Source organism: Halyomorpha halys, unplaced genomic scaffold (genome assembly GCF_000696795.3).
Source record: "Halyomorpha halys isolate HHAL.00 unplaced genomic scaffold, Hhal_1.1 Scaffold1041.1, whole genome shotgun sequence".
Taxonomy (NCBI): domain Eukaryota; kingdom Metazoa; phylum Arthropoda; class Insecta; order Hemiptera; family Pentatomidae; genus Halyomorpha; species Halyomorpha halys.
This window is the reverse complement of record NW_027106832.1, coordinates 524,493-549,448: the sequence shown is the minus strand read 5'-3', so window position 1 is coordinate 549,448 and position 24,956 is coordinate 524,493. Positions and strand designations below refer to the sequence as shown.

The following is a 24,956-nucleotide window of genomic DNA, read 5'->3' as shown; positions in this document are numbered from 1 at the left end:
AAATTATTAAAAAAAAAAAAAAAAAAAAAAAGTCTCTGTAGAATATGCTTGTTATAAAGAATGTTCAGTGTTTTTGTTTTTAACTTGGATTCCCAGTGCACTTATGATTTATAGGATTCTTTTTTGTATATTATTTAATAAAAAATTCAATTGGTTTGATCAATATGTTTTAATCAAACATCTTAAAGTTTTGTTCATTGATTAATAACTTATTAGTTTTTTCAGTTAATGATGTGTTTGTATGTAAGGTGATTAGAAAACAGATGAATATTTTTAAATACTCCTAGCATATTTTTTATAATACTTAAAATTGAGATGGTCTAAACAAGTTGAAAAATTGAATTCTTGCCTTCACAATAGGAATATAAAATTGTTTAATACAATCAGATTTATTGTAGTTTTTCAATTATGTACAAAATTGTAGGATTTTAACCAAAGTAATTTAATTTTTGTATGTGTGCATAATTCTGGAATGTATTTGGAGAGTCGAATTGAATTCAAACAAGGTTAGGTAATAATAGTAAACACTAACCAATTTATACTCTTCTTCTTTGATGAATGATTTTCTCGATGTTTTCTACCTCAACAAACAAATACTGACTGTAAATAAAGTATTGGTCCTCTACTCTTTTCAGCAAACATCCAAAATCTTGGCGATCTAAACAAAGAATGATCTTATTCTTCTTGGATGATTCTTTTTCTCTAGAAGTCTACAACTGACTTAGACAAAAGGTGGTCTGGAGATTTCCTCGTTTCCCGGACAAGTCCAATACCCATGCCATCTAAACAACCAGTATCCAACAAAGCTTTGTTCCTCCCCCATGCCTAGCTGTTCGATGTCAACATCAATTGTAGCACAACGGTTTTGAGTTTTTGCTTGTGATTTTCTTTATGAATATTATTCTTTAACATTTATTTCCGACTTCTATTTTTTCTTAATTCTACTGTAATTAAAATCATGATAGGAAGATAAATATATTTGAAAATACTTGAATCTGCTCAACATGGCTGGGATTCTACAGACAACAGTGCCGCCATCTTGGCTTTGAACGATTTCTTTGTGACTGGATATTTTACTGATGAAAATTAGTTAGCTTGCTTTTGGTTTAACAAAGCAAAGGAACAATATTGAAACTATACATAAAATAAAAACATATTAAAAACCATTTATATATAAAAAATAACTATTTACTCAAAAATAGGATATATATATTGTGATAACACAATATTTAAAAAATGACTAATGGAAAAATAAGTTTTCTCACACTACTCAGCGAGTGAATCATAACTTTTCCAAGATTTCTGATTTAATCCTATAATCACTTAATGCACCTATAGCAATCCCTTTGGTATCAATATAGAACTTACATAGTCTTCATTTAGTCGCACAATTCACAGACTTCAATGATGTTATTAAATTTTATATAGAGGTTCATTGGTAAAATGATATACACAGTTCTAAGTCTTGTAAAAATATTTATATTCATTAAAATAAAAAAAAAATTGTACAATCTATTCATGTTTATACATTACGTCTTAACTTTTTTGGATTCTTTTTCTAGAGCTTTAGCTTTAGCTTTTTCATAAAGAGGAAGCAGTTGACCTTCTTTTGCCAAAATTTTTAAAATTTCCACTATTAATGGTAAGTAATTATGTTTTCTTCTAATATTTTCTAGCTTATAATGTTTAACTTTATTTTCTTCTTCTTCAATTAGCAGCTTGATTCGAGCAATTTCAGATTGAATTGAGTCTGTTTCCATTCCATTTTCCTGCAATCAATGAAAGTAAAATCATTATAACTAATAAAATAAACAATTTTACATTAAGATCATTCATTGTATCTAGTATTACTGAATAAAAGTGTTGTGAAACAAGCTTTGAACCTAGTTTTGATAAACTCTTTTTTAATTATCCCTGTACATAATTCTGGTTGTGACAGTTATTGAAACAATGGGCATCTTGTAATGATGTAAGTGAAGGCCTTTAAAGAAAATTCAACACCAAGTACACTAGAAATGGTAATAGATGCTAGCAAATAGAATGCTCAGGAATATTTAAACCAATTTAACATAGTCGATGTTTAACTATGTTAGGTAGTGCCTCTGTATTCAAACTCATATTTTGCCAAGCACTTTCATGTCTATAGAAGTCATCCACCACAAATGCACTATTTAACATTTCTCAAAGAATAGCAATTAAATATTTTGTCTCTGAATTAAAATTTTTAAATAGATGATTTTATTTTTATATTTAACACATTGACTGCCAACTACGAGTTGTAGTTGATGTTATTGCCTCAGATGCCAACCTACGAGAGTTTACTTACTTAGCTTAGTTCGCCAAACTTACAATGGCTTCCTAGCCTGAAATCATAAAAAGTACTGTGGCAGTTGACGTGTTAACATAAAATATTTGTTGTATTTTTCTAATATTTATTAAGAATCTGTAACTATGTTTATAAAAAATTGTTTGATCCTTCCGTTAATTACCATTACATTTTTTTTCTTTTATTATTGTCAGAAGATATCTCTTATGATTTATGATATTAAAGGTGGTTTTAATTAATTTATGTGTTTCCTTTTTATTTATCCATGTATTTCTTTTTGGCATTTATTACAAAACATTATTGGATGTCAATAATATTCATTTAAAAGTTTTACTTAAATAAACATTTTTTATTTTTTTTTAAATAATCATTATTTTCTCATTTTTTTTCCCCCCCCAAATTATTATCAGGGATATTTTATGAAGTGTCATTATTTCATTGTTTTAATTTCTTATTTTGATAAGGTTTAGTGCCAGAAACAGTGCGGTGAATAAGATGGGCATGAGGTTATTGGGCTTGGTAATGAAAAGGTCACTAAAATGTTAATAAATGCTAAGGTGAGGGAAAGACAGAAGAGTAAAAGGGTAGATTGCGTCAAGACTGATCTGGTAGATTTGGGATTGCATGGACATCACTGGAAAGATGTATGTAGCCAGTGATAGTTGGTATCGATAATGATCCTTCGATTTCGTAAAGCCTTGGTTATTATTATTAATTTCAGAAAAAGATCACACAAAGCATTAGACAAAGATTAGTTCTGGGAAGATTTGTATTGCTTACATTTTCGACATCAGAAGACAGATTTTTTTTTCTTAGGACCGATATTTGTGTGAGTGTTAAGAAAAGGACATGATTGCAATGTGACCAGTTCTTTAACTAAATTTCATAACCAAGTTTTGAAATATTTAAAACCAATGGGAATATTTAAACAATTGTAAATTATTAAAGAATGGTCCCCCTACCCTAATGTTGTGGAACATGGGACCAAAATGTTAAATAAATAAAAAATAAATCAAACAAAACCTTTGCATTGGAAAATTTTAACTTAAAGAGGTTATGACTGTAAGCCGACGAAGAACTAACCTCCACTTGTTTTTGAAGTTGCTTCAATTCTCTTTCATATTTCATTTTCTGGTCAGATATTACAGCCATTAAGTTAAAATGTATTTCTCCTTCATTGTATCTGCAAAAATAAAAAGATAATAAATTTTGAACAAATTATTTGTGGAGACAAATTCCAAGATGTAAGCAATTATCTTAAATAAATAGAAATTAAAATTTCATTGATTACTTGTTTTAATTTTTATTCCCAATCACCTAATTATTTTTTTAATAAATCCAATGAGAGAAGTTGTCAAATAATGGGATGTTTGAAAATTTTGAATTTCAAACACAACAAGAGCAATAACAAGAAAAATATTAACATATATATATATAAATAGTTGACAGTATAATTTAAGATATGAAGAAGATGGTCAGGGTTGCAGTAAAAAATAAAACAAACTAGTTTTCAATTATTTATTGTCCGACGTTTCGCTCCACTTTGCAGGGCTGTTCAAGATGATAGGTTAAACTGTTTAACCTATTGTCTTGAACAGCCCTGATGAAGCCCTGCAAAGTTGGGTGAAACGTCGGACAACAAATAGTTGAAAACTAGTTTGTTTTATTTTTTACTGTAACCCTGACCATCTTCATATTATTGAAAAATATTTACATTTCAATAAGTTGAGATAAATTTTTAATGATTTAATAACTTGCTTACAGTTATAAAAATATATGTAGTTGTAATATATGTATTTAAAAAAATATATATATGTATATGTATTTAAGGTCTTACTTATTGATTCTCTTCTGTATAATGGGTCTTACAAAATCAAGCCAGTCTGAATCAGGAGGGATCTGACCAAGATCGATCGGTCCTTCCTTCAAACCATCTAATTCATACAGCCGTCCTTCAATGGGTATATATCCTACAAAATGATAAATATCTTCATCCTTTGGAGCATTTTTGTTATCGAATTCAAAAAGCGTTTGCCTGAAAAGAGTATAGCATTTAATTACATAAATAGCTTTATGTCAAATACAATCAAATTTTAATAAATTACAAACAGTGAAAACAATTAAAATCAAACAAACAATTATAAACAAGCTCGGAAAGAAAATTATATTTAATAGTACAAAATAATTTTTAAAATGAATGAAATAAGGAAGCAGGTATTTTAGAAGATTAATTTTTAATAAATTATAATTTAACTATTAAACTACATTTTTTTAAAACACTCTTGATAATCATTCATGAATAACATATTTTATAATACTAACTTCCAATGAATCATTCATTTTATGGTAAGTAATTAAAGAAAAAAAATAGTCTTTGAAGCGAGATTATTATTAAAATAGTGAGAAAGGAGTTTAATTAGTAAGTGGCTTACCTTAATATTAAAATACCTTTAATTTTACTTATTTCAAATTATAAACAAACCACACTCATTGTTAGTAATAAGAATTGAAATGAAAAATAATCTAAAAAAAAATTTGATAAACAACTAAAAGTAAAATATTTTACCCAATTCAAAACAAATATCTGGAAATTAAGGTAAAACCTTGGCAACTCGGAGTTGTCAAGAATTGTGAGAACAACACCGGTTCAATTCCAGCCTTGGCGGGTTGACCTATGTTTGGTGAAACCACAGAATGAAAACTCAACCTTCCCACACAGATAAGAATGGGTTGGTAACCCCGGTGGGTTGACATACCGGTATATGTCCAAATTGGGGAGTTAGAGGTAGAAAAAAAAAATATGGTGATAATATAGACGCATAATATACTATTGGAAAACCAAAGCTTTTAGAAAAATTAATATCTAACAGAAAAATTCATACAACATAATGATGAAAAAGACTTGAATAAATCAAAATATAAATAAATGTTTTCATGTTTCCAAGGTTGTTACGACAATAGTCAGTTTTTACCAACACTAACCTAAATAAGAAAGGATTTATTTTAACTCAAAATAGGCTTGTAAGGAAAAGTTTTGTAATACACACACCATTCCAGAATTTATTTTTCAGATATTTAATGATTAGAAAACTAATATTCAAGACTTAACGGGCATTGCCCAGATAAACGACTTTAAATACACTCATTATAGACTAAATAATATTGAATTTTATAAATATTTACCTAGCAAATGAGTTATGCACACTTCTTATTACATGAGCATTGCTCAATGCTAAACCTTTCATATTGGCATCAAATGTGAGACAGAATTCCTTGAATTCTGTCAGAGTTGGGCCTAATTGTAAATCAGGATGCTTACAATTCAGTAGAATACTAAGAATAGCTTGAGTAGCACAAGCATTGTTTATAACCTAAAAGTAAAGAATGCAAATAAATTTAACAAAGTTTTAATATAATGTATCTGTGGCTTGATGCAAAAACTAAATATCAATTCTACCAATTATTAGCTAGTTATCATCTCTGAAAATTGACAATTCAAATATTCTAAAGTTTAGAAGTTATTAGATATACAAGGTTATATCAAGAAACTTTACCATAAACTAGAACATACTATAAAATCATTACTAGAAACAACTTAAAGTGTTTTAAATTAACCATTTTAGCACCAAGCCGCAGAAAATTTGATGCAGGAAGTAAAACATTTAAGGTAATTGAGTAATAACATTTAATATAGATAAGGTTTAAATTTATTAATAATATCTAGATATACATACAAAAAGCTTGCATGCTAAAACAAATATTGCCTATTGCAGACATCATGAAATAAGGCAGGTTTGAAAAATTGTGGCGTAGTGCCAATGCTCACTCGCTGCACAACCTAACTCACCGTTCAATCTTCAATACAAAAGATTTGGAGTTCTGTATTTCTCATTTCACAGTTAATTTTTTTTTGTTAAAAATATTTTGGTGGTATTAAAATTAAAACTTTATAAAAAATTGAATAGAATTCCCTTAATAAAATATTATAGTAGATCTAAAAATTAATATAACATCATTTCTCAATTTTACAACAGCAGTAATTAAAAAGAATCCAGAGATGAATAAACAATATACTATATTGATCTCAGGTTTTTACTAAATCCATTAAATGTTGAGCACTTTCACTATATTGATCTCGAGTTTTTACTTAATCCATTAAATGTTGAGCACTTTCTCTATATTGATCTCGGGTTTTTACTTAATCCATTAAATATTGAGCACTTTCACTATATTGATCTCGGGTTTTTACTTAATCCATTAAATATTGAGCACTTTCACTCTGTAAAGTATTGAGAGGGTATATTACCTGTTTTGCAAAAAATATTTTCTCCAGTCTATTGTCTCTGACTATTGAACCTGCTGGTTCATCATTGGCTTTCCACTTGAATAAAAAAATTAATCCATGAATTGGCCTAAAATAAAATGTAACAAGTTTTTTTTATATATATAATTATTATATAATGTTGGATAAAATACAAGGCAAACTGATAAATAAATAAAAAAAAAAAAGGGACTAGGCAATAATGAATTTCAAGAGGTTCTGAAACAATTACTATATAATTGGATTTATTATTTTGAGTTTTATTTGGCTAAATATAAATATCCTCAAAGCAGTCGGTAAATCTTTTATGGGGAACCCAACTAACTGTCTCAAAATATTGAGCTTTATGTAGCTATACGATTCGCTTACAATAGTGATGAAATATAGATGGGGATACCATTTAGATGATATTTTTTAAAACTACTGATTTTCAAAGACAAGCCATTCTTCTTCCTTTAAGGTAAGGAATAATTATTCCATGATTAAAAAGAACAGCAAGAAGATTAATAACATTTAGTTTTTAGAAAAAAGGAACAAACAGTAATTTTACAATTAAAAAACATAAATAAAAAAAAATATATATAGACTGCTCTTAATTCGTCAAAGTTATTATAAGCCCCAGATACCTAAATTTCTCAGTGTATGTTCTTTTTTATATCATATTTTTGGCAGTACGTATGAAAATAAATTTCTGTAGATGGACTTTTTTTCTCTTAACTTATCATGAAAACTTGGGACTATTTTATCGATGATTTTCTTCCATTACCCTTTTGTTCAATGGTAACTGACCACCTTACTGAACAGATGAGTATGGAGACAAGTCAACCATTCATAACACATCCAAGAGCTTCTAAAAACATAGATGAATCTCGTATGCTATTCTTTTAATATCACCCACTTGTTACTTATCTGATAGTTTAATTTTTTAAAAATAAATTTGTAATTTCAGAAAATTTAATTTGTTAAAAAAATATTAAATTTTACTGATAGAGTTTGAAAAATGAGACAAATAAAATCCTTAAGATCATTTCTTAAAAAAAAATTAATATAAATATTACAAGATGATAAAAATGGTTAAGAAGTGTCCTTCCAGTATGGTGGTTGGGCATGTACTTTTTTCATACACAATGTTCTATAGTTGAGGGTTATAATATACACTATTGTTATAAATGCTTTAATATAAAGTCCTGGAAGAGATAAACGAACTCACAAATAAATCTTTATCAATCAGGAGCTTAAATTCACATGAACATAAATCATTTAACAACATCAATGGTAGTTTTCTTATTGCACACTGGTGAACCAGAACCACAATATTTCTCGAACATTCCTAAATGCTTTTGATAATTTAGTATGAAACGAACAATATTGAAAACAAATTTAAATAATAATTCAGTCATGGTAAAAGTTATATTAGATAAAACAACAATGCCAATATTATATTTTAATAATATGAAATAAAAACTATTTATATCTACATTAAAAGGTGGCTATAACCCAGTTTTTTCTAACTGATAGTGAAGAGGAAATATAATTTAATACTAAGCTGTAAATATAAAAGCAATAATAAAGCTATAGTGAAAAAGATGGAAATGATCTAAGATAAATTTTAATAACAGCAACGGATAACTGGTAAAACTGTAATAAAAACTACTTAAAGTACCATACAAATGTTCAAACTTAAAAATAAACCAATCTTAATTTACAAACACAAACAATTTTATTTAATAACAATATTCCTTACTTAAGTGGTTTAAATTGTTCAGGTTCTAAACTCCAAAGTTCTTCTACCTCAACCCCTTTACAGCCTGAAATAAGAAGTTATTCAAAGCTATCAACTTGGTTGAAAAAAATTTAATGGATAAATATTGTTGCTTCAATAAATACCAAATTCTTTAATGAGTTCTGTGAACACTCCTGGATCACTTTCAATAAGACACCAATTTCCTCCTGATGCTGCCATTAATTACTATTTCAGAAAAATATTTTAACAACTTGAAATATATAAAACTTGATATAAATTCAATGACTTAACTGATCGCCAATAACCAACATAACCTATCCACAACTGAGGCATCAACCAATTCAAGAACATCCAGAAAGTAAAATTTTGAAAAATAAAAAGCTGGGGTATATTTATTTAAGATCCTTTAAACTAAAATTTACTTAAATAGTTAATTTATTTTTTTTAATAATCAAAATAATATACTCCATAATAATTGAATACTATAAGGGTGTTTATTTAATGTTTAGTTAATGATCACTGATTATAGTGAAATCATATTAATTTTTAAAAATAATTCAAGTAAATTACGGATACTATTTCTTCAGAATGTTTATTTAGAAAACCAATAAATAAAATCCAATTCTAGTCAGTACTCCTCCCCCCCCCCGCTTTCATGTCTGAATTACATATATATTATGACAGTTTATTTTTTAAAATAATTTAAAAAACAATATTAATTCATTATATGATATTTAAATAATTTAATTAGCAGTTGAGTAGTAGTGAGATAGAATAAAAAGAAAACCGTAGTGTGTATGAAATAAGTGTGCTTTTGAACCGATAGTACATATCGGCATCGCATGATGTCCTTTGTTTACATTTTAGTAAATTATATGTTGTGTTAAATATTTTGGAGTTATCTTGGTTAATATTTATTTAATCAGTCTTTAATATGAAATTAAAAGTGTTGAGTTTTTTATTTATTTCCTGCTTTATTCATTTATCCTTCGCTAGAATTCATAAGTTATCCATAAAAGTTAGTATTAATATTGACCTTTGATGATTTTATTTGGTTTTCCACTAAACATTCTTAATATTTAATGATTTGAATTGTTTCAGAATGATAAAAGACAATACATAGCTTTGAGTACGTTTGGTTTTTATAAAGGTGGAATTTTAGAAGTTAAATTGCTGAATTTCCATACTGACAACATTGCTGATAATGATAAGGTATGTGAACTGTTGATTTATTACAAAAACCTTTAAAATCACTTTGTTTTCAAGCAGTTGGCTGTGGTCTATGGTTTCATAATGGTACTCAGAATAATTTATCAGTGAATGTGGTTGCTAGTGCTTCGGATGTAAGTTAAATGGAAGTTTATCTTCCTGAGTTGTGATCATAGAGCGTCTGATACCTTCTTTGGGTTAGTATTTTGAAATGAAGCTTAACATTTTCCCACCTACATGAAGTTGAAAATGACTTATATATTATTGTATGCTTCTATATGTAAAGCCTGTTTTAAAAGGATCCATTCACTGATATCAAAAATTGTGACAGGTTGATTGCCCTTAAATGGGTCGCAGTCGTATTTATCATTTAAGTATTGATCTGGGGTTTAGCCTCAATTACTATTCTAAGTTACTTTCTGCTTCCATAAGTTCTGAACTGTGGATAGTATTTTGGTTGTCTGTTATGTATTATAGGATACATAGGAAAAAAAAAAACTCCCTAGTTGATAAAGTATAGTTCATTATTATTATTGTTTGTGTGTCTGTGAATTAATGGCTTGTTAAAAACCATATATTGTTTATTATTCTAAATAAATCAAGGCAAAGTAGACTATTGTATTATTATTTGTGCATTACAGTCAGAATAAACTAATTTATTGTCATTACATGTGTTTGGTAATAACAAAGTGAAATAATATGAAATGAAAAAATAACTTTATTCTGGGACATATGTCCCCTAAGAATAAATACATGGTTCATATAGTGAGATTTTTATCTGGCGAGCGTTTACAAATTTTCAGATAGGAGAATGAAATTACATTGGTATATTGGCTTTACTACTGTTTATAATGTTAATAATGTTAATCAATACCTGCCTATTTATTTGATTACAAAGATGTGGAGGTTTGGTTATTCAATAAATGAAGGAATAGGTGTTGCTTAAAGGAGAGAATGGATGAGGACTGGTGAATGGAGATGGGAAGAGAATTCCAGAGGGATGTTGCACGTATGACGAAGGATTTGCTAAAGAAGGAGGTTCTATAGGAGGGCATATATAAATCATTCGGATGGGATCTGGTGTTTAATGAGTGGATGGATGAACGAAGAGTGAGGAGATCTAGGATATAGGTAGGTTTTTTGATGTTAAGAACTTGGAATAGAAAAACACCAAAGAGGTATTGCCTTCGGGAGGTTGGATAGAGCCACTTCAACTCGGAATACCAGCGGGAGACTTGAAAGCGCCTAGGGAACCCAAAGATAAATCTTACAAAGCAATTCATGAGTATCTTCAGTCTCAACTCTAGTCCTGCAGATAGCCCTCCATACATCAAGGATCCATAGTCAAAGTGGGGGAAGACGAGAGAGGATACTAGGAGCTGACGTGTGTCCAGAGGAATGGAATTTTTGGAATTGTTTGAGTACAGTTATGGTTTGTGTGTGATTTGGGAAATATGGTTATTCCAGGAGAGGTGTTGATCAAAGGTGACACCAAGGTTTTTTATTGTAGGATAGAAGTGAATCGGTTGGTTGTTAAGGAATAGTAGAGGACAGTAAGGGAGGGTATGAAGGAGGCGCTAAGAATGGCCTTCATTTTTTTGCCATTCAGCTTGAAATCATTGTTAGATGCCCATGCGTTAATGCTGTCAATATCTTCCTGTATCTTTTGGATGGCCTCAAGCATTCCGGAGAGATGGAAGGACAGATAGATTTGGAGATCGTCTGCGTATAGGTGGTACTGTGCGTGGTGAATGGAATCAGGAAGATCATTGATATAAATGGAGAAAAGGCTTGGTGAAAGTGAGGAGCCCTGAGGAACACTTTGTGACAGAAGCAGGGGAGAGGAAAGAGGTTTGTTCGGAATGACGACTGTTTGGGAACGATGGGACAGGAAGGAGAGGAACCACTTTAGGACACTATTTGACATGGAAAGGTTTTGAAGTTTATTAAGGAGAATCTTATGGCTAACTGTGTCAAAAACCGTAGAAAAATCAAAAAGAACTAAAATTGTTATTTGATGGTTGTCTATAGCAGATTGGAGGTCTTGGGAAATTTTCAATAAAGCGGATTGTGTGGAATGTTGGGAGCGAAAACCGGATTGGAAAGGATTAAGGGGAGCTTTTTGCTCGAGAAAATTATTGAGTTGGGAGTGGACTAATCTTTCTAGTGGCTTGGCCAAATTGGATAGAATGGATATTGGCCTAAAGTCGGAAACTGAAGAAGGAGAAGGAACTTTGTTCAATGGCCAGATGAGGACTTTCTTCCAGGCTTTGGGAAAAACGGAATTTTGAAGGGAGAAGTTATAAATAGGCAGGGAGACGAAGTTTTATGATCTTTACAGGAACATTGTCTGGGCCGTAATCGTTAGTTCTGGACTTGAGGACTGCTGAGATTAAATCATCTGGAGAAACATTTAGGAAATAAATGTTATTGGGATCAAAGATGTGAAGTGTTTCAGGGATGTGAAGAGATGAAAATTCCCATGAGGTTGTTGAAGGAGGAGGAGCAACAAAGAAAGTATTAAGCTCGTCTGGATCAACTGGGTAGTATGGACAGAACTTAGGAATGATAACGGAGAGGTTCTTAAGGGTTATCCATTTAGATTTAGGATCAGGTGCTCGGGATAGGATGTTGTGAAAGTACTGCTCCTTGGCGCGGCGTAAGGATGTCTGGCTAAGGTTTCGGAGAGACTTAAAGGTGGAATAGTGCTCTGAACTTCAGGTGCGTCTGAAGCGTCTTCTGGCAGCATCTCGTTTTCTCATTAAATTTTTTATTTCTGAGTTGATCCAGGGAGCTGGAGAGCGTTTGAAGGTATGGGTTTTAAGAGGAGCGTGTTGGTTTAGGAATTTAAGGAGATTTGAGGATAGGCATTCGACCATGTCATCAATGGATAGAAGTGAATAGATGGGTTCTAAGGAAAGGGAAAGTTCGTCAAGGTAGGGACCAATGTTTTCTATGGTTAAGGAATCAAGGTTTCGCCAACTAAATAGGGCATAAGCAAGGGAGTGGGAATGTTGTAGGAAATTCTGATTAGGTCATGGGAGGAAAGAAATGACATAGAAATTTGGGAGGAGGATAAAAGGTTATGTGGGGAATCAATAATATATACATCTAGCCAGGTATCAGTGGACTGAGTATGATGTGTGGATTGGTAGGGAACAATATAAAGGTCTAGGGAGAAAATTATGTCCATAAGAATGTACATTCTATAAAAATTAAAGAAACCTAATGAGTATTTCAGTAAAGTAAAAAAAAAAATTTTTTTTAGGAAAAATCAAATCATATTTGTTTTTAGAGTCGTCTGAAACCCTCAAATACAATTTTTCAAAGAAATTAAAAATTAGAAATTTCCGGTTGACCATTGTTCATATAATCGTTCATAACTCCTCTGCATTTCATCCAATTTTTCTGTTACCATTTATATTACTATAGTCACTTCCTACTACTTCATTTATATATTAATTGATATCAAAGTTTCAATACAGTTCAATTAATTTATATAAATGCTCAAATATAGCAATAGCGAAGCATTGCCGGGTCTGCTAGTCATCTCTAAAAACGAATTTAATGCAATTCTCTGTGACAAAATTTCTCTCAAACCATCAAGTATTCATTTCAAAACATATACCAATAAAGTTATTAGCATCATAAAGAGGGCTCAGTGCTCATGCACTACATGGCATAAAAAGGAGCGACACCGCATCACTCATTGACAACTTGGCAATACTGGAGTTGCTTGTTACTATAAATTATCACACTACTTGTTGCCAGGGTGTGGTGGACCACCTTGCTCTACACTGCATATAGAGGGCTCAGTGCTCCGGTTACATTACTCATGTACCACATGTCATGCAAAGGAGCAAAGGCTTAGGGAGGTTAAGTAGCTTGAGTTGTGTTGGGGATAAGAACTAGAGAGCTGTAGATTTCACCTGAGGTCTGGGGGTGGGGTCTTGTAATTAGATGTTAGTTGTCTTCTGTTTAAAGGTGGATAGATATTAAATCTGATCCTTCAGCTCAAAAAATTATATTAATATTATAAAACATCTAATAAGTATTACTACTAATATTTCCTGAATATATTATTATAGTTATATTACATTGAAATCGGAGACCAAAAATCGATATTTCAATAACATCGATATCGATTTTCCAACCCTACTTGGAAGTGGTAGAGCTGCTTGCTGCCTGCTTGCTACCTGCCTCCCACCTGCCAAATGGCCATTGAAGTCGTGGTGCTACTACTGATGATAGGGATCATCTTGGCTTTAGATGTGCTGGAGATAAGAGCTAGAGAGCTGTAGCTTACTACCTCAGGTCTAGCGGGAGGTCTTGTGATCCTATTTTAGTTGTCTTCTGTTTAATGGTACCAAAATAATAAAAGGTCGGATCCTTCAGCTCAAAAAATTATGGCACTACTGGATGCCGGGTTGGGGTGGACTACCGTATGCTAAGAAGTATGACGGATGCATAGTGCTCATAGCATACATAGGAGCAAAGGCATAAGAAGATCATATACCGCATCTCTCAATGGCCACTTGGCAGTGGTGGAGATGCTTGCTGCACCACTGCCAAGTGGCCATTGATGTTGTGGTGCTACTACTGACGAGATGGATCATCTTGGCTTGAGTTGTGCTGGAGATAAGAACTAGGGAGCTGTAACTTACTATCTGAGGTCTAGGGGTGAAATCCTTTGATCACAACATCTTAGTTGTCTTCTGTTTAAGGGTACATACATAAAAAACATAAGAACATTCAGCTGAAAAGTTTATGGCTCTACTGGATGCCGGGTTGGGATGGACTACTGAATGCTAAGAAGTATGAAGGAGGCATAGTGCTCATAGTATACATAAGAGCAAAGGCATAAGAAGATCACATACCCATCTCTCAATAGCCACTTGGCAGTGTTGGAGATGCTTGCTGCACCACTGCCAAGTGGCCATTGAAGTTGTGGTGCCACTACTGACGACAGGGATTATCTTGGCTTGAGTTGTGCTGGAGATAAGAACTAGGGAGCTGTAGCTTACTACATGAGGTTTAGGAGTGAAGTCCTTTGATCACAACATCTTAGATGTCTTCTGTTTAAGGGTACATACATAATAAAACATCAGAACCTTCAGCTCAAAAAATTATGGCTCTACGGGTGCCAGGTGAGGTTGGACAACCATACACTAAGAGGCCTAAAGGGGGCACAGTGCTCATAGTACACATAGGAGCAAAGCCATAAGGAGATTGCACACCACATATCTCAATGGCCACATGGCAGTGGTAGAGCTGCTTGCTGCACCAAAAAATTACGGCACTAGTGGATGCCGGGTTGGTGTGGGCCAGCTTACACTATGCAGTATAATTTGGACACAATGCTTCAGTGACAGTTCTCATGGACCACATGGCATACATAGGAGCAATGGCATGAGGTGATCCCCCACCGTGTCTCTCAATGGCCACTTGGCAGTGGTAGAGCTGCTTGCTGCACCACTGCCAAGTGGTCATTGAAGTCGTGTTGCTACTTCTGGTGATAGGGATCATCTTGGCTTGAGTTGTGCTGAAGATAAGAACTAGGGAGCTGTTGTTGACTACCTGAGGTCCAGGGGTGGGGGTCTTGTGATCACATCGTAGTTGCCTTCTGTTTTAAGGTATTTACATTTTAAAACATTCGATCCTTTTGCTCAAGAAATTAGTTTTCATTAAGAATTTAATTTGTTGGCTTCATGATTTATTTTTATTTGTATCATAATTGTGTACTTGTTGTGACCATGCCTGTAAATTCATATTGGCGTTCGATTTTATTTGTTACTATTAAATAAGAGGTCATTTTAACTGAGAAAAGTGGGACAAGGGTCCTTGAGTGCTTGGTACAGAATGTTGTGGATTTGATTTCGATCATTTATTCAGTATTTATTTTACAGAAAAGAATCTTGACTTTCCCTCTCTAGGGATGATAAGTTCTCAATAGAGTAATTTTCCCTTTAAAAAAATAAAATAAAATTTAACAAACATCAAATTATTTTAATCTGAGTCATGTACACACATACAAACTAATATGCCTGTCTGGTTTTTGTTTAGTTTGGTTTTAGCCTTGATAAAACATTGAACGATGCTATGAACCCTTATATTGGTGGCCGTTTGGATCATTGTTTATTGGACCATCAGAGTGATAACACATTCCCAAGTAATAATATGGCGGCAGTATTTTTTGTTATTGACAGAAAAAACAAAGTGTAAGTACATTTATATAATTTGTTCGATTAATTTTTGTCATTACTTAAATCATAAAGAGCATTAAAAACTGAAACCTTTTATTCACCTTAAAAATTAACAAGCTTCTGAAAATTAGGAATCATTTTTTTCTGAAATAATTGTTATAATAATAATGTTTTTTTTTGTGAATATCATTTTTTTAACATGCATTTTTGTAAATCTTAATAGTTATCGTCAGAAACATGTTATCATTTGATAAATTGTTAAACTTTTTGTTTGAAAAATGTGAACATTTTTAATTTTTTTAATATTCTTTCAGCTTAAACATAAATTGTAGTTCAGAGTTGATGAATTTATACATATTCAAAAATAGATCTCAACTTCTTAGCTATCGACCAAAAAGAGACTCCCTCAGTGATCAGATGTTGTTTAATACACGAAATAATAAAATTAAATCTGCTGTTATTTCAAGTAATTACTATTTTTGTGTATTTGTTGTTTTTATTACTATCTTAATTTAAAATAATAATAATAATTCATTGCCTATTTTGCTTTGTAGGTCAAAGGAAGAAAAGAAATAGTGTTAATGAACACTGTACACAGAACCTACCTCTTGTTCAAACTAAGCAAGGATATAATACTAATGTAAATTTATGTTTTATTATTTATGTATTTTTAATGAACCTATAAAAACTCTATCAAACATGTTTGATTTTAAAAAATCATGATATATTTTTAATGATTGTATTGTCAACATTTTATATTATGAATGATTAAATTTTATTGTCAATCCAATAATTTAAATAATGAAAAACACAAATTATTTATGTTATAGTTCGTCATATTTGTCGCCACTGAAAAAGAAGAAGGCCTTTATAATCTTTATTTTCATAGTTGCCCCAACTATGTTGAAGGTCAAAGTGTTGAAGTTGATTTCAATGTAAGTACACCTATTTTATTTTCTACTTGGCTATTAGAAAAGGTTTTATGTAGAAAATAAGTTTTATTGAAATTTCATTATAAAATCTAAAAATTATTTGCGAAAAGATAAGCTAGATTGTCAATTACTTTAATCCAAGTATGCTACAAATTCAACTTTTTAATTAACTGCCAGTTATTGGAGTCGAATATTTTTCTCTTTATTTTCTGAGGAAGTACTGCACTCTATCTTCTGGACCTGGGACCTGGGTTTGCAATGGTAAATAATTATTTATTCTTTTATATCAGCCATGGATCAACTTTAGGGAGGCCTTCATAGGGCACACCCAGCATCTATAAAGTGATTATCCTTAACTCTTTGCACTCGGCACCTTTATGGACGTTATCTACTAGTAACTCAAAACCGAAGCAATCGCTAATACGATATCTTGGCTTTTCTATACAGGTATCACAAAAATTAAGGTTCTGCCGTCTTTTGTCCGGAATTTTTGTATTAGAACATACTATATAATCTTTCTTGATTCCAGAATATATCATGTGTAGGTGGTTGTTGAGCTTTCTCTTCGTATTCGGTGTGTAAATGTATTCTTGGTATGTGCTGTTTTGATGAAAATTCCTAATCAATTAGTCCTCCAAAAATTTTACAAACTTCAAATATGACATAGGTTTTTCATTATTTATTTTTTTAACAGAAGTATCCTATATGTATGAATTTACTATACACATTTCCATCCCCTGGAAAAATAGTTTTATTCGGTATTTCAGGAATTTTCTCAAAAAACAATACGTTGCTGCAGCATATTGGTCGGCCTGATCTACTCCACGCTTATTTTTGTTTAATCAATAACAATTTTACAATACTGACTAATTCACCTCCACGTACTCTTCTATCAACCGATATCAAATCCACTTCATTACAAGTACTTAACAAAGTTACAATCCTTTTCTCCTTTCATACAAGAAATATGGTCTTGCCTTTTCTGCAGGCCATTGTTTTCCTGCCTCGTAAAAATCTCAGTTTTTTTTATCACCGTTGGTAAATATTTCCTATTCATTTTTATTGTGCCGGTTAGGAAACAATTCATTTTTTGTAGTTTTCCAGCAGGAGGTATGCTTGTATAATACCTGTCGGTATGCATGTGGTAATAACCTTTAGCATTAGGAACATTGTCCAATAGTTTTCTATACAGGTTTAAGGGAATTATGGAACTGACTGCCAGATCAGGTCTTATGAGATTTTCAGAAGTAATACTGCCTTAATAGGGCAAAACTGAATAAAAATAACCGATATTTGAGTCGGCAAGAACATAAATTCTAATTCCCCATTTAGTGGGTTTAGCTGGGTTATATGTCATAAATATATGACATATATTTATAATTATTTATATATATGACATATATATATGACATATATATATAAATAAATGAAACATATGTTCCCCTTGAATTTTATAATGGATTCTTGACTGCAAATCGAATGATAAGCTATAAAATGTCTAAACAATTTTGAGTTGATGTATTGCAAAAAGTAATTAGCCTTTTGAATGTTGATATTTCCCTATATCTACCCCATTTCTGCCTACTGCTGCATTTTTTGTTAATGAAGCATCCAGAATATTTGTTGAAATCTACCTCTGAAAAATATGAAGGAATAGAATGGAATTTTACTGGTGAATTTGGTAGACTAATATTCCTGGAGATAAGCAACCTGTGTGGTTCCCATATTCAAGATCACTCCAATGAAGGCCAGAAATTCTTTCCGATTTACTTCATGTGTTCCAAATTTATTTCTTTGACAATTGCTTTCCTCGCAGTTTTGAATCTTCGTATAACAGGAAATATATCAATATCATAATTGGATTCATAGCTTAGTTAAATATTGTTTGCGTTATCACGGCTAAGAGTGTCTATATAATTTATGTTATGTTCAATATTAACTTCAAATTCTAATTCATCGCTACTACTTTCAATATCACTGTAATTTTCACAAATTTTTCTTCTATTGGCCATATCGGGGATATAAATTTGAATTATTCTTTACAAAACCATATTTTTATTAGTTTAGAAACATTATAAAAAACAAGATATACAATAATTAAATTTTTGGAAAAATAAAACTACAAAATACAAATGAAAATTCCATAGTGGACTGGACTGTTCAATACTTCAGCTTTAATCTAATGTTTTCCCTTAAAGATTAAAATTTATGTAATAAAAAATCAGATAAAAAATAAATAGGTGAATTACATAAAATAATATAATTGTAAACTATAGAGATCATCATTATGTTGTTTAAAAACATGGTTTTATCAATATATTCATTTTGATTTCTCAAATCTAAACTCAGTCCGCATATATGAAACTGGAGCTCAGGGAGTACAGGTTTCATTATCCACGTAAATGCAGCTGAAGCACTAGGGCACAGACACCACTGCCTACTTGAATGCGGCTGGATCCTAAAGGATTAATTAAGGGGAAAACTAGAGTTAAGCATGATCCTGACCAAAATATCTCCTCATACCGTTAGCAAAGAAGCAGCATCTCTTTTTCAAGTATTAATCTCAGTGTTTTATTGTTGATTTAGCAGATTTTCTATTGTTCATTTTAAAATTATTTTTTTTACTATATTCTTTATTTCTTATGTTTTGAAAAATTTATCAACTTTCATATATCTCAATGAGTTCTAAAATAAATTTCCTTTCTTCTAATTTATCCTTTGTTACCCTTCTTTGATAATATGTTCTTAGAAAATATGATGACTCTGTATGACTAAAAACACTGCTGAATCAACTTAGTCCTGTAATATCACAGGCAATGCTATATTTAACATTTAGTGGATTAAAAATCAAACTCTTTTTGCCTAACAAAGTATATTTAACTAGATTGATGCAATATATTTTGCAATTTTGGCACCATATATTTAGCAATATTTCAATGTTGTCTATAGATAATCAATATGTTGATCACCTAGGAGCCACTTGATACTCATCTTCCTCTTTTAGATTCTCTCTGTGATTTCATAGCCAAATTTTCCTTTATACTTTTTCTTTTTTTTTAACATTAACATGTTATATTTATATTTTATTTTTTATTTATCAGATAGAAATAGAAGAAAGGAACAATGAAAACTACCTCTCAGCTGGAGAAATGCCGTTACCAGCTCTTTACTTCATGATGTCTCTTCTTTTCTTTCTCTCTGGGTGTTTCTGGGTTTTTATATTAGTGAAAAGCAAGTAAGTTATTTATTTGTAATTCAGTAATTAACTTTTATTGAAACGATCTTTCATTTATGTTTTGATTTCAGCCATACTGTTTTCAAAATACATTATTTAATGGCAGTTTTGGTCTACTTGAAGTCTTTATCTCTTCTCTTCCATGCAATAAATTACCACTTCATTGAAACTAAAGGAGAACATGTTGCTGCCTGGGCGATCCTATTTTATATCACCCATTTGTAAGTGTGAAACACATGTATGTTTGAAATTTTTATAAAATGATAAGAACTTTTGGTTATTACAATTTTGGAATATAAATTTGAAAAATATATTTAAAAGAAAGAGAAGTGGTTAGGAACAGGACTCGAAGCCAAAGTGATTCCTGGTTTAAGTTATGATCCATACACGGAGCGAGATTTATGTTCTAATGATCATGTCCATCCTACTCGTCTTACTCAATATTTTGTGCACAGGAGGTGAGATTTGGTTCTTACTCATCATGTGCGATTTTACCAGTACTGAACAATTTCAAATTTTTTTTTAAGATAGATGATTTTCAATGAAAATTTTGTTGGTCATTACATTTATACCCCATGGTTATAACCTTATATCCAAAGATTGAATTTGAGAAAAAGGTCAAAATATGACTGGATTTTTATTTTAATTATTTATTTTTATATATATTTAAAAGTAAGAGAATTAGTTGGGAGCGGGTATGATATAGCGGGTATTTTTTTCATGATTGCAAAGTCTCCTTGGTTACAGGTTACACCTAAAAAATAATAATAATGGTAATAAAAAACCGGTGCCGTCTCCAGGATTATTTTAGTAATGTTGGGTTTGGTTTAATGACATTTGCAGTTCCTCCTAATCCAGAATAAGTTTCTGTTTCTTATATAATTGAAAATTGTCAACTCCTATATGTGGGAGGATTCCGTTGAATTGTCTGCAAGGAAAATAAATTAATGTTATACAAATTATATTAAGAAAAAATAAGAATATAAAAGGAAAGATTTGATTAAATCTCAAATAAATTGTTTTATTAATTTTTCAACTTTTTTTTTAATGTAGCCTAAAGCACTACAGCCTATTGTGCGCCTTTTTCAATCTTCATTTCATAAATTTGCAGTTATGACTCACAAGTTAGTTATTGTCGTTGAAAAAATCTGTCTAGATGCATTTAGAAAACTAATGACAAAACCTATCCACATTAATAGTCCTATCTTTTTCAACTGATACAATTCCCGAAAATCCAGAACCATATAAAATGTTTGTTATACTATTTCGTAACAGTTGTAGCTTAAGACCAGGCTCTTATTTACATAATAAATTTTATTTTTTAACTTATAGATTTTATTGTCTAGGAGCTTAATTATAATTTCATTATCATAATTTTTAGGTTGAAAGGCTCAGTTCTGTTCATAACAATAGTTTTAATTGGCACTGGATGGACTTTTATAAAACATCTGTTATCGGAAAGAGATAAAAAAATCTTCATGATTGTGATTCCACTTCAGGTATGTTGTTAAAGAAGCTGACTGACTATTTTGATTTTATAAATTGATATGTATTAGAGCTTATAGAAATAAAAGTATTTAATATTTAAACATTATTATAAAGTTGAATTACCTCTGAAATGGTATTGTTTGGTCTTCTTTAGTGTTGTGAAGATAAGTAAGTTTTTAAAATATTTTGTATTTTAATCATTTGAAGGTAAATTAGCCAAGTGAAAATAATTTAATTGTGCTTAATAATTTAATGTGAATTTAAATCTGTAATTTAATATTAAGCCATTATTATAACCTAGATTATGTACATGATTTTATTCGCTATAAAATTGGGATTTATTAAAATTATGTCTTAAGCTTTATTTATTTTGTCTAGTATCCATTCATATAGTCAATCCAATAATTTGGGGACATCTTTATTTTTGCTTTCTGTGGGTTTACTAGTTACTGAATAAATAAATAAGTGTCTACTATAACACCGTGACAAAAATAAAGAATGAATGGAATACCTGCTTCTTTATTTTCTATTTCAAGTTCATTGCAGGTGAACTTGTCGATTCTCTGATAGGAGCAGTAACACTCCTAAACATTCTGACTTAAACAAAACAATCATAAAATTTTAAACCACACCACTGAATTCCTTCGGCATTAAAAAATTGGTTGAAACAAATGGTCAAGCAATAATATAATGGTCCTTATTATTCTATAAGCTAATTTTACATTTATATTTCTTTGAAGGTGTTGGCTAATGTGGTTAAAATAATTATTGAAGAATCAGAAGAAGGGGATGTGGAACATAAAACATGGCTTGATGTTTTCATACTAGTTGATCTTCTATGTTGTGGCGCTATTCTGTTTCCTGTTGTTTGGTAACATTACTGATGTATTATTGAAATAATATCTATGGATTTATTTCCTCATTGAATTGAGTGAAAAGGTAAGTGATATATTTTATATTCTTCTAGGTCAATCAGATATCTTCAAGAAGCATCTACGATTGATGGAAAAGCAGCGATGAATCTGAGAAAGTTAAAACTATTTAGACATTTCTACATTATGATAGTTTGTTATATATATTTCACAAGAATTATTGTATTTCTCCTTCAGGTACTTTGATGAATTATTTAAGTTTTTGTTGATTTATTCTTCATCTTAATTTTTATTTAAATGTGATTCATAATTAAACTTTTGTCTAATGATGAAGTATTGATTTATATAATGATATTATGAATGAGAGTCTGTATTAGTGTTTTTGAATTTATATTGATAAAGATTTTTTCATGATTTAACAGTTAGTATTTTATGTTGCAGATGACAGTATCTTTTCAGTATGAATGGTTGGATGAAATGTTTAGGGAAATGGTCACTTATGTCTTTTATGTTCTCACTGGCTATAAGTTTAGACCTGCGTCAGCGAATCCATATTTCCAAGTAAGCACAGAAGATGACGACGAAGATATGGATATTGTGTAAGTTATGCCAACTAGAATATTTATCTTCTCTATAAGTCTTTAGTCAATTTCAATTCGATCAAAGTGCAAATATTTCTATTTTTGTCCAGTAATAATTATTTTTCCTAATTTTATTTTATTACAAAAAAAAGTTGAATAAATTTTGTTTGATATTTTTACCCGAGTATTATTAAAATTAGTGTTTTAAAATATTTCACATGGTCCTATTTGTTTTTGGAGCAATAAAAAATAAATAATAATATAATTTTTATTTTGGATTTCCCACTCAAGTTGTGGATTTCCTTACAATAAATTTTAGATGGCTTCCTTCCAGATCACTATTTCCTTGTTCAAGGTTTTCCTTGGTCTACCTCATCCCCTATTAACATCTGTTTTCCTAGAGTGTACTTCCACTTCATGTGTCTTTTCCTCAATCTCTTCCAGAATATATTTTTTCAACTTCCATCTTTTCTTTTTCCGTTACATTTCTCACTTTATCGATTCTGGATATTCCTGTCGCTCCTTGCCAATAGTCTATTTCTGTAGCCAAACATTTTTTCCTTAGATCATCAACTTTTAATGATTTACACCATTGTGTAAATGGGTTCTGCTCTGTATTAATAATGCTCAATATTATACTTTTTTGCATATTTCTATTGGTTTTTAGAAGTGATATGAAATAGTATAATTAATTAAAATAATATTAAATCAAAACATATTTTATCATTTATGATGGTTTATATTTGTTTGTGTTTTCAAAATACTGTTATTACTTGTTATTAATTACTGATGAGATCTTGTTGATATTTTGTCTTCTGAACCATTTTGCTTTATTACTGTTTATTTTTAACCATTTTCCTGAATTTTCTATAACCAAAGGCATGTAGTGCCATACCCCTACTCTGTTTGAGAGCAGAGGTCATCCTTTGCTTATTGGTTACAAAAGATTATTAAAAAGTTCTTCAGTTTTACGCTTTAAAAAAAAAATTTATAGACCAAGTTTCTTAAACTTTTCAACAATTTCTCAAAGTACTATAAATTTTGTATTTCTGTTTCAGTGATGTAGGTCACTCTTGACATTTACTATTGTTTCTAAAAAGAATGTTTTCCTTTTTAGTGTGAGTCAATGCGGTGTAACAGAAGGTTTAAGCAAACTCTCAAGAATAAGTAATGACCAAGGCGAAGAAGATAATGAAGTCTTATTGCTTTCAAAAAGGGAAAGCAGCCACGAATATGATTAATATTATTTTATAAGTCGATTCCTCTGATAATCGTTCTATTAACTATTTGATACGGACATGAGGCAATGGCATCTAATGTAGCATTTAAGCCAATGTTAAGATTCCACTCTGTCATCTCAGTGGTGCCATGGTTACCCATGCCTTGGATCTTGGACTGATTTTATGACTGCTCTTGGTATTGTTAAAATTTACAGAACTCTTTAAATGTTTTCAGAATTAAAAGACTTCATTATCTGATAGGTTGTATGAGTTATGAATTAATTTCTCTTTGTGATATTTTATTAAAAACGTTTTATATAAAACATATTAATGATGTTATTCAAAATGAACAATGATAAGAGAGTTTCTCACGGTTCATTGATAAGGTAAAAATGCTATATAATTATTTTTGTTCCTGTTGAAAATGTTAATATTTTCTTATTTTACCATTTACCCCAAAGTGCTTTCTGTTTTTAAAATTTACGTGTTTTAAATAAAGTACATGTTAATTAATTTATGAAAAAAAATATTGTAGTTTCTTCAGTTTTTTTTTCAAATGATTTTTAATTTTCCTGTTCATTGTGTTGGATTTATATACGGTGGATGCAATACAATGATTATGTGCAAATTATCTATCAATTTATTTGTATTAATTATTTCAAGTTTATATTGTATTACTCTGATTAAATCAGTCTCGTTTAATGAGCTAAACTTTTACAAAAATAATATACAGTGGTTTACTGATTCATTAAAGAGAGGATCATTATGATTTCCTCAGATCGTTTTATTCTTTAAGTTTAGATTTCATTAAAAATAATGAAATTA

At 30.5% G+C, this 24,956-nt stretch overlaps 2 protein-coding genes across 2 annotated transcripts; one reads left to right on the top strand and one right to left on the bottom strand.

The window, feature by feature from the left end:
* Positions 1 to 1,456: 1,456 nt before the first annotated feature.
* Uch-L5 (ubiquitin carboxy-terminal hydrolase L5) lies at positions 1,457 to 8,724 on the bottom strand. Its single transcript, XM_014432288.2, has 7 exons — positions 8,535 to 8,724; positions 8,392 to 8,455; positions 6,633 to 6,738; positions 5,510 to 5,697; positions 4,164 to 4,361; positions 3,410 to 3,509; positions 1,457 to 1,769 (listed from the first exon to the last, which is right to left on the bottom strand). The coding sequence occupies exons 1-7, from the start codon at positions 8,608 to 8,610 to the stop codon at positions 1,530 to 1,532; spliced, it is 972 nt and encodes a 323-aa protein (XP_014287774.1). The 5' UTR covers positions 8,611 to 8,724; the 3' UTR covers positions 1,457 to 1,529.
* A 493-nt stretch (positions 8,725 to 9,217) lies between these two features.
* LOC106688028 (protein GPR107) lies at positions 9,218 to 24,448 on the top strand. The gene is made up of 13 exons (XM_014432287.3): positions 9,218 to 9,409; positions 9,493 to 9,603; positions 15,664 to 15,818; positions 16,118 to 16,269; positions 16,358 to 16,443; positions 16,634 to 16,738; positions 19,837 to 19,970; positions 20,042 to 20,191; positions 21,352 to 21,469; positions 22,199 to 22,329; positions 22,426 to 22,567; positions 22,772 to 22,929; positions 24,029 to 24,448. The coding sequence occupies exons 1-13, from the start codon at positions 9,326 to 9,328 to the stop codon at positions 24,150 to 24,152; spliced, it is 1,650 nt and encodes a 549-aa protein (XP_014287773.1). The 5' UTR covers positions 9,218 to 9,325; the 3' UTR covers positions 24,153 to 24,448.
* The last annotated feature ends 508 nt before the right edge of the window (positions 24,449 to 24,956 follow it).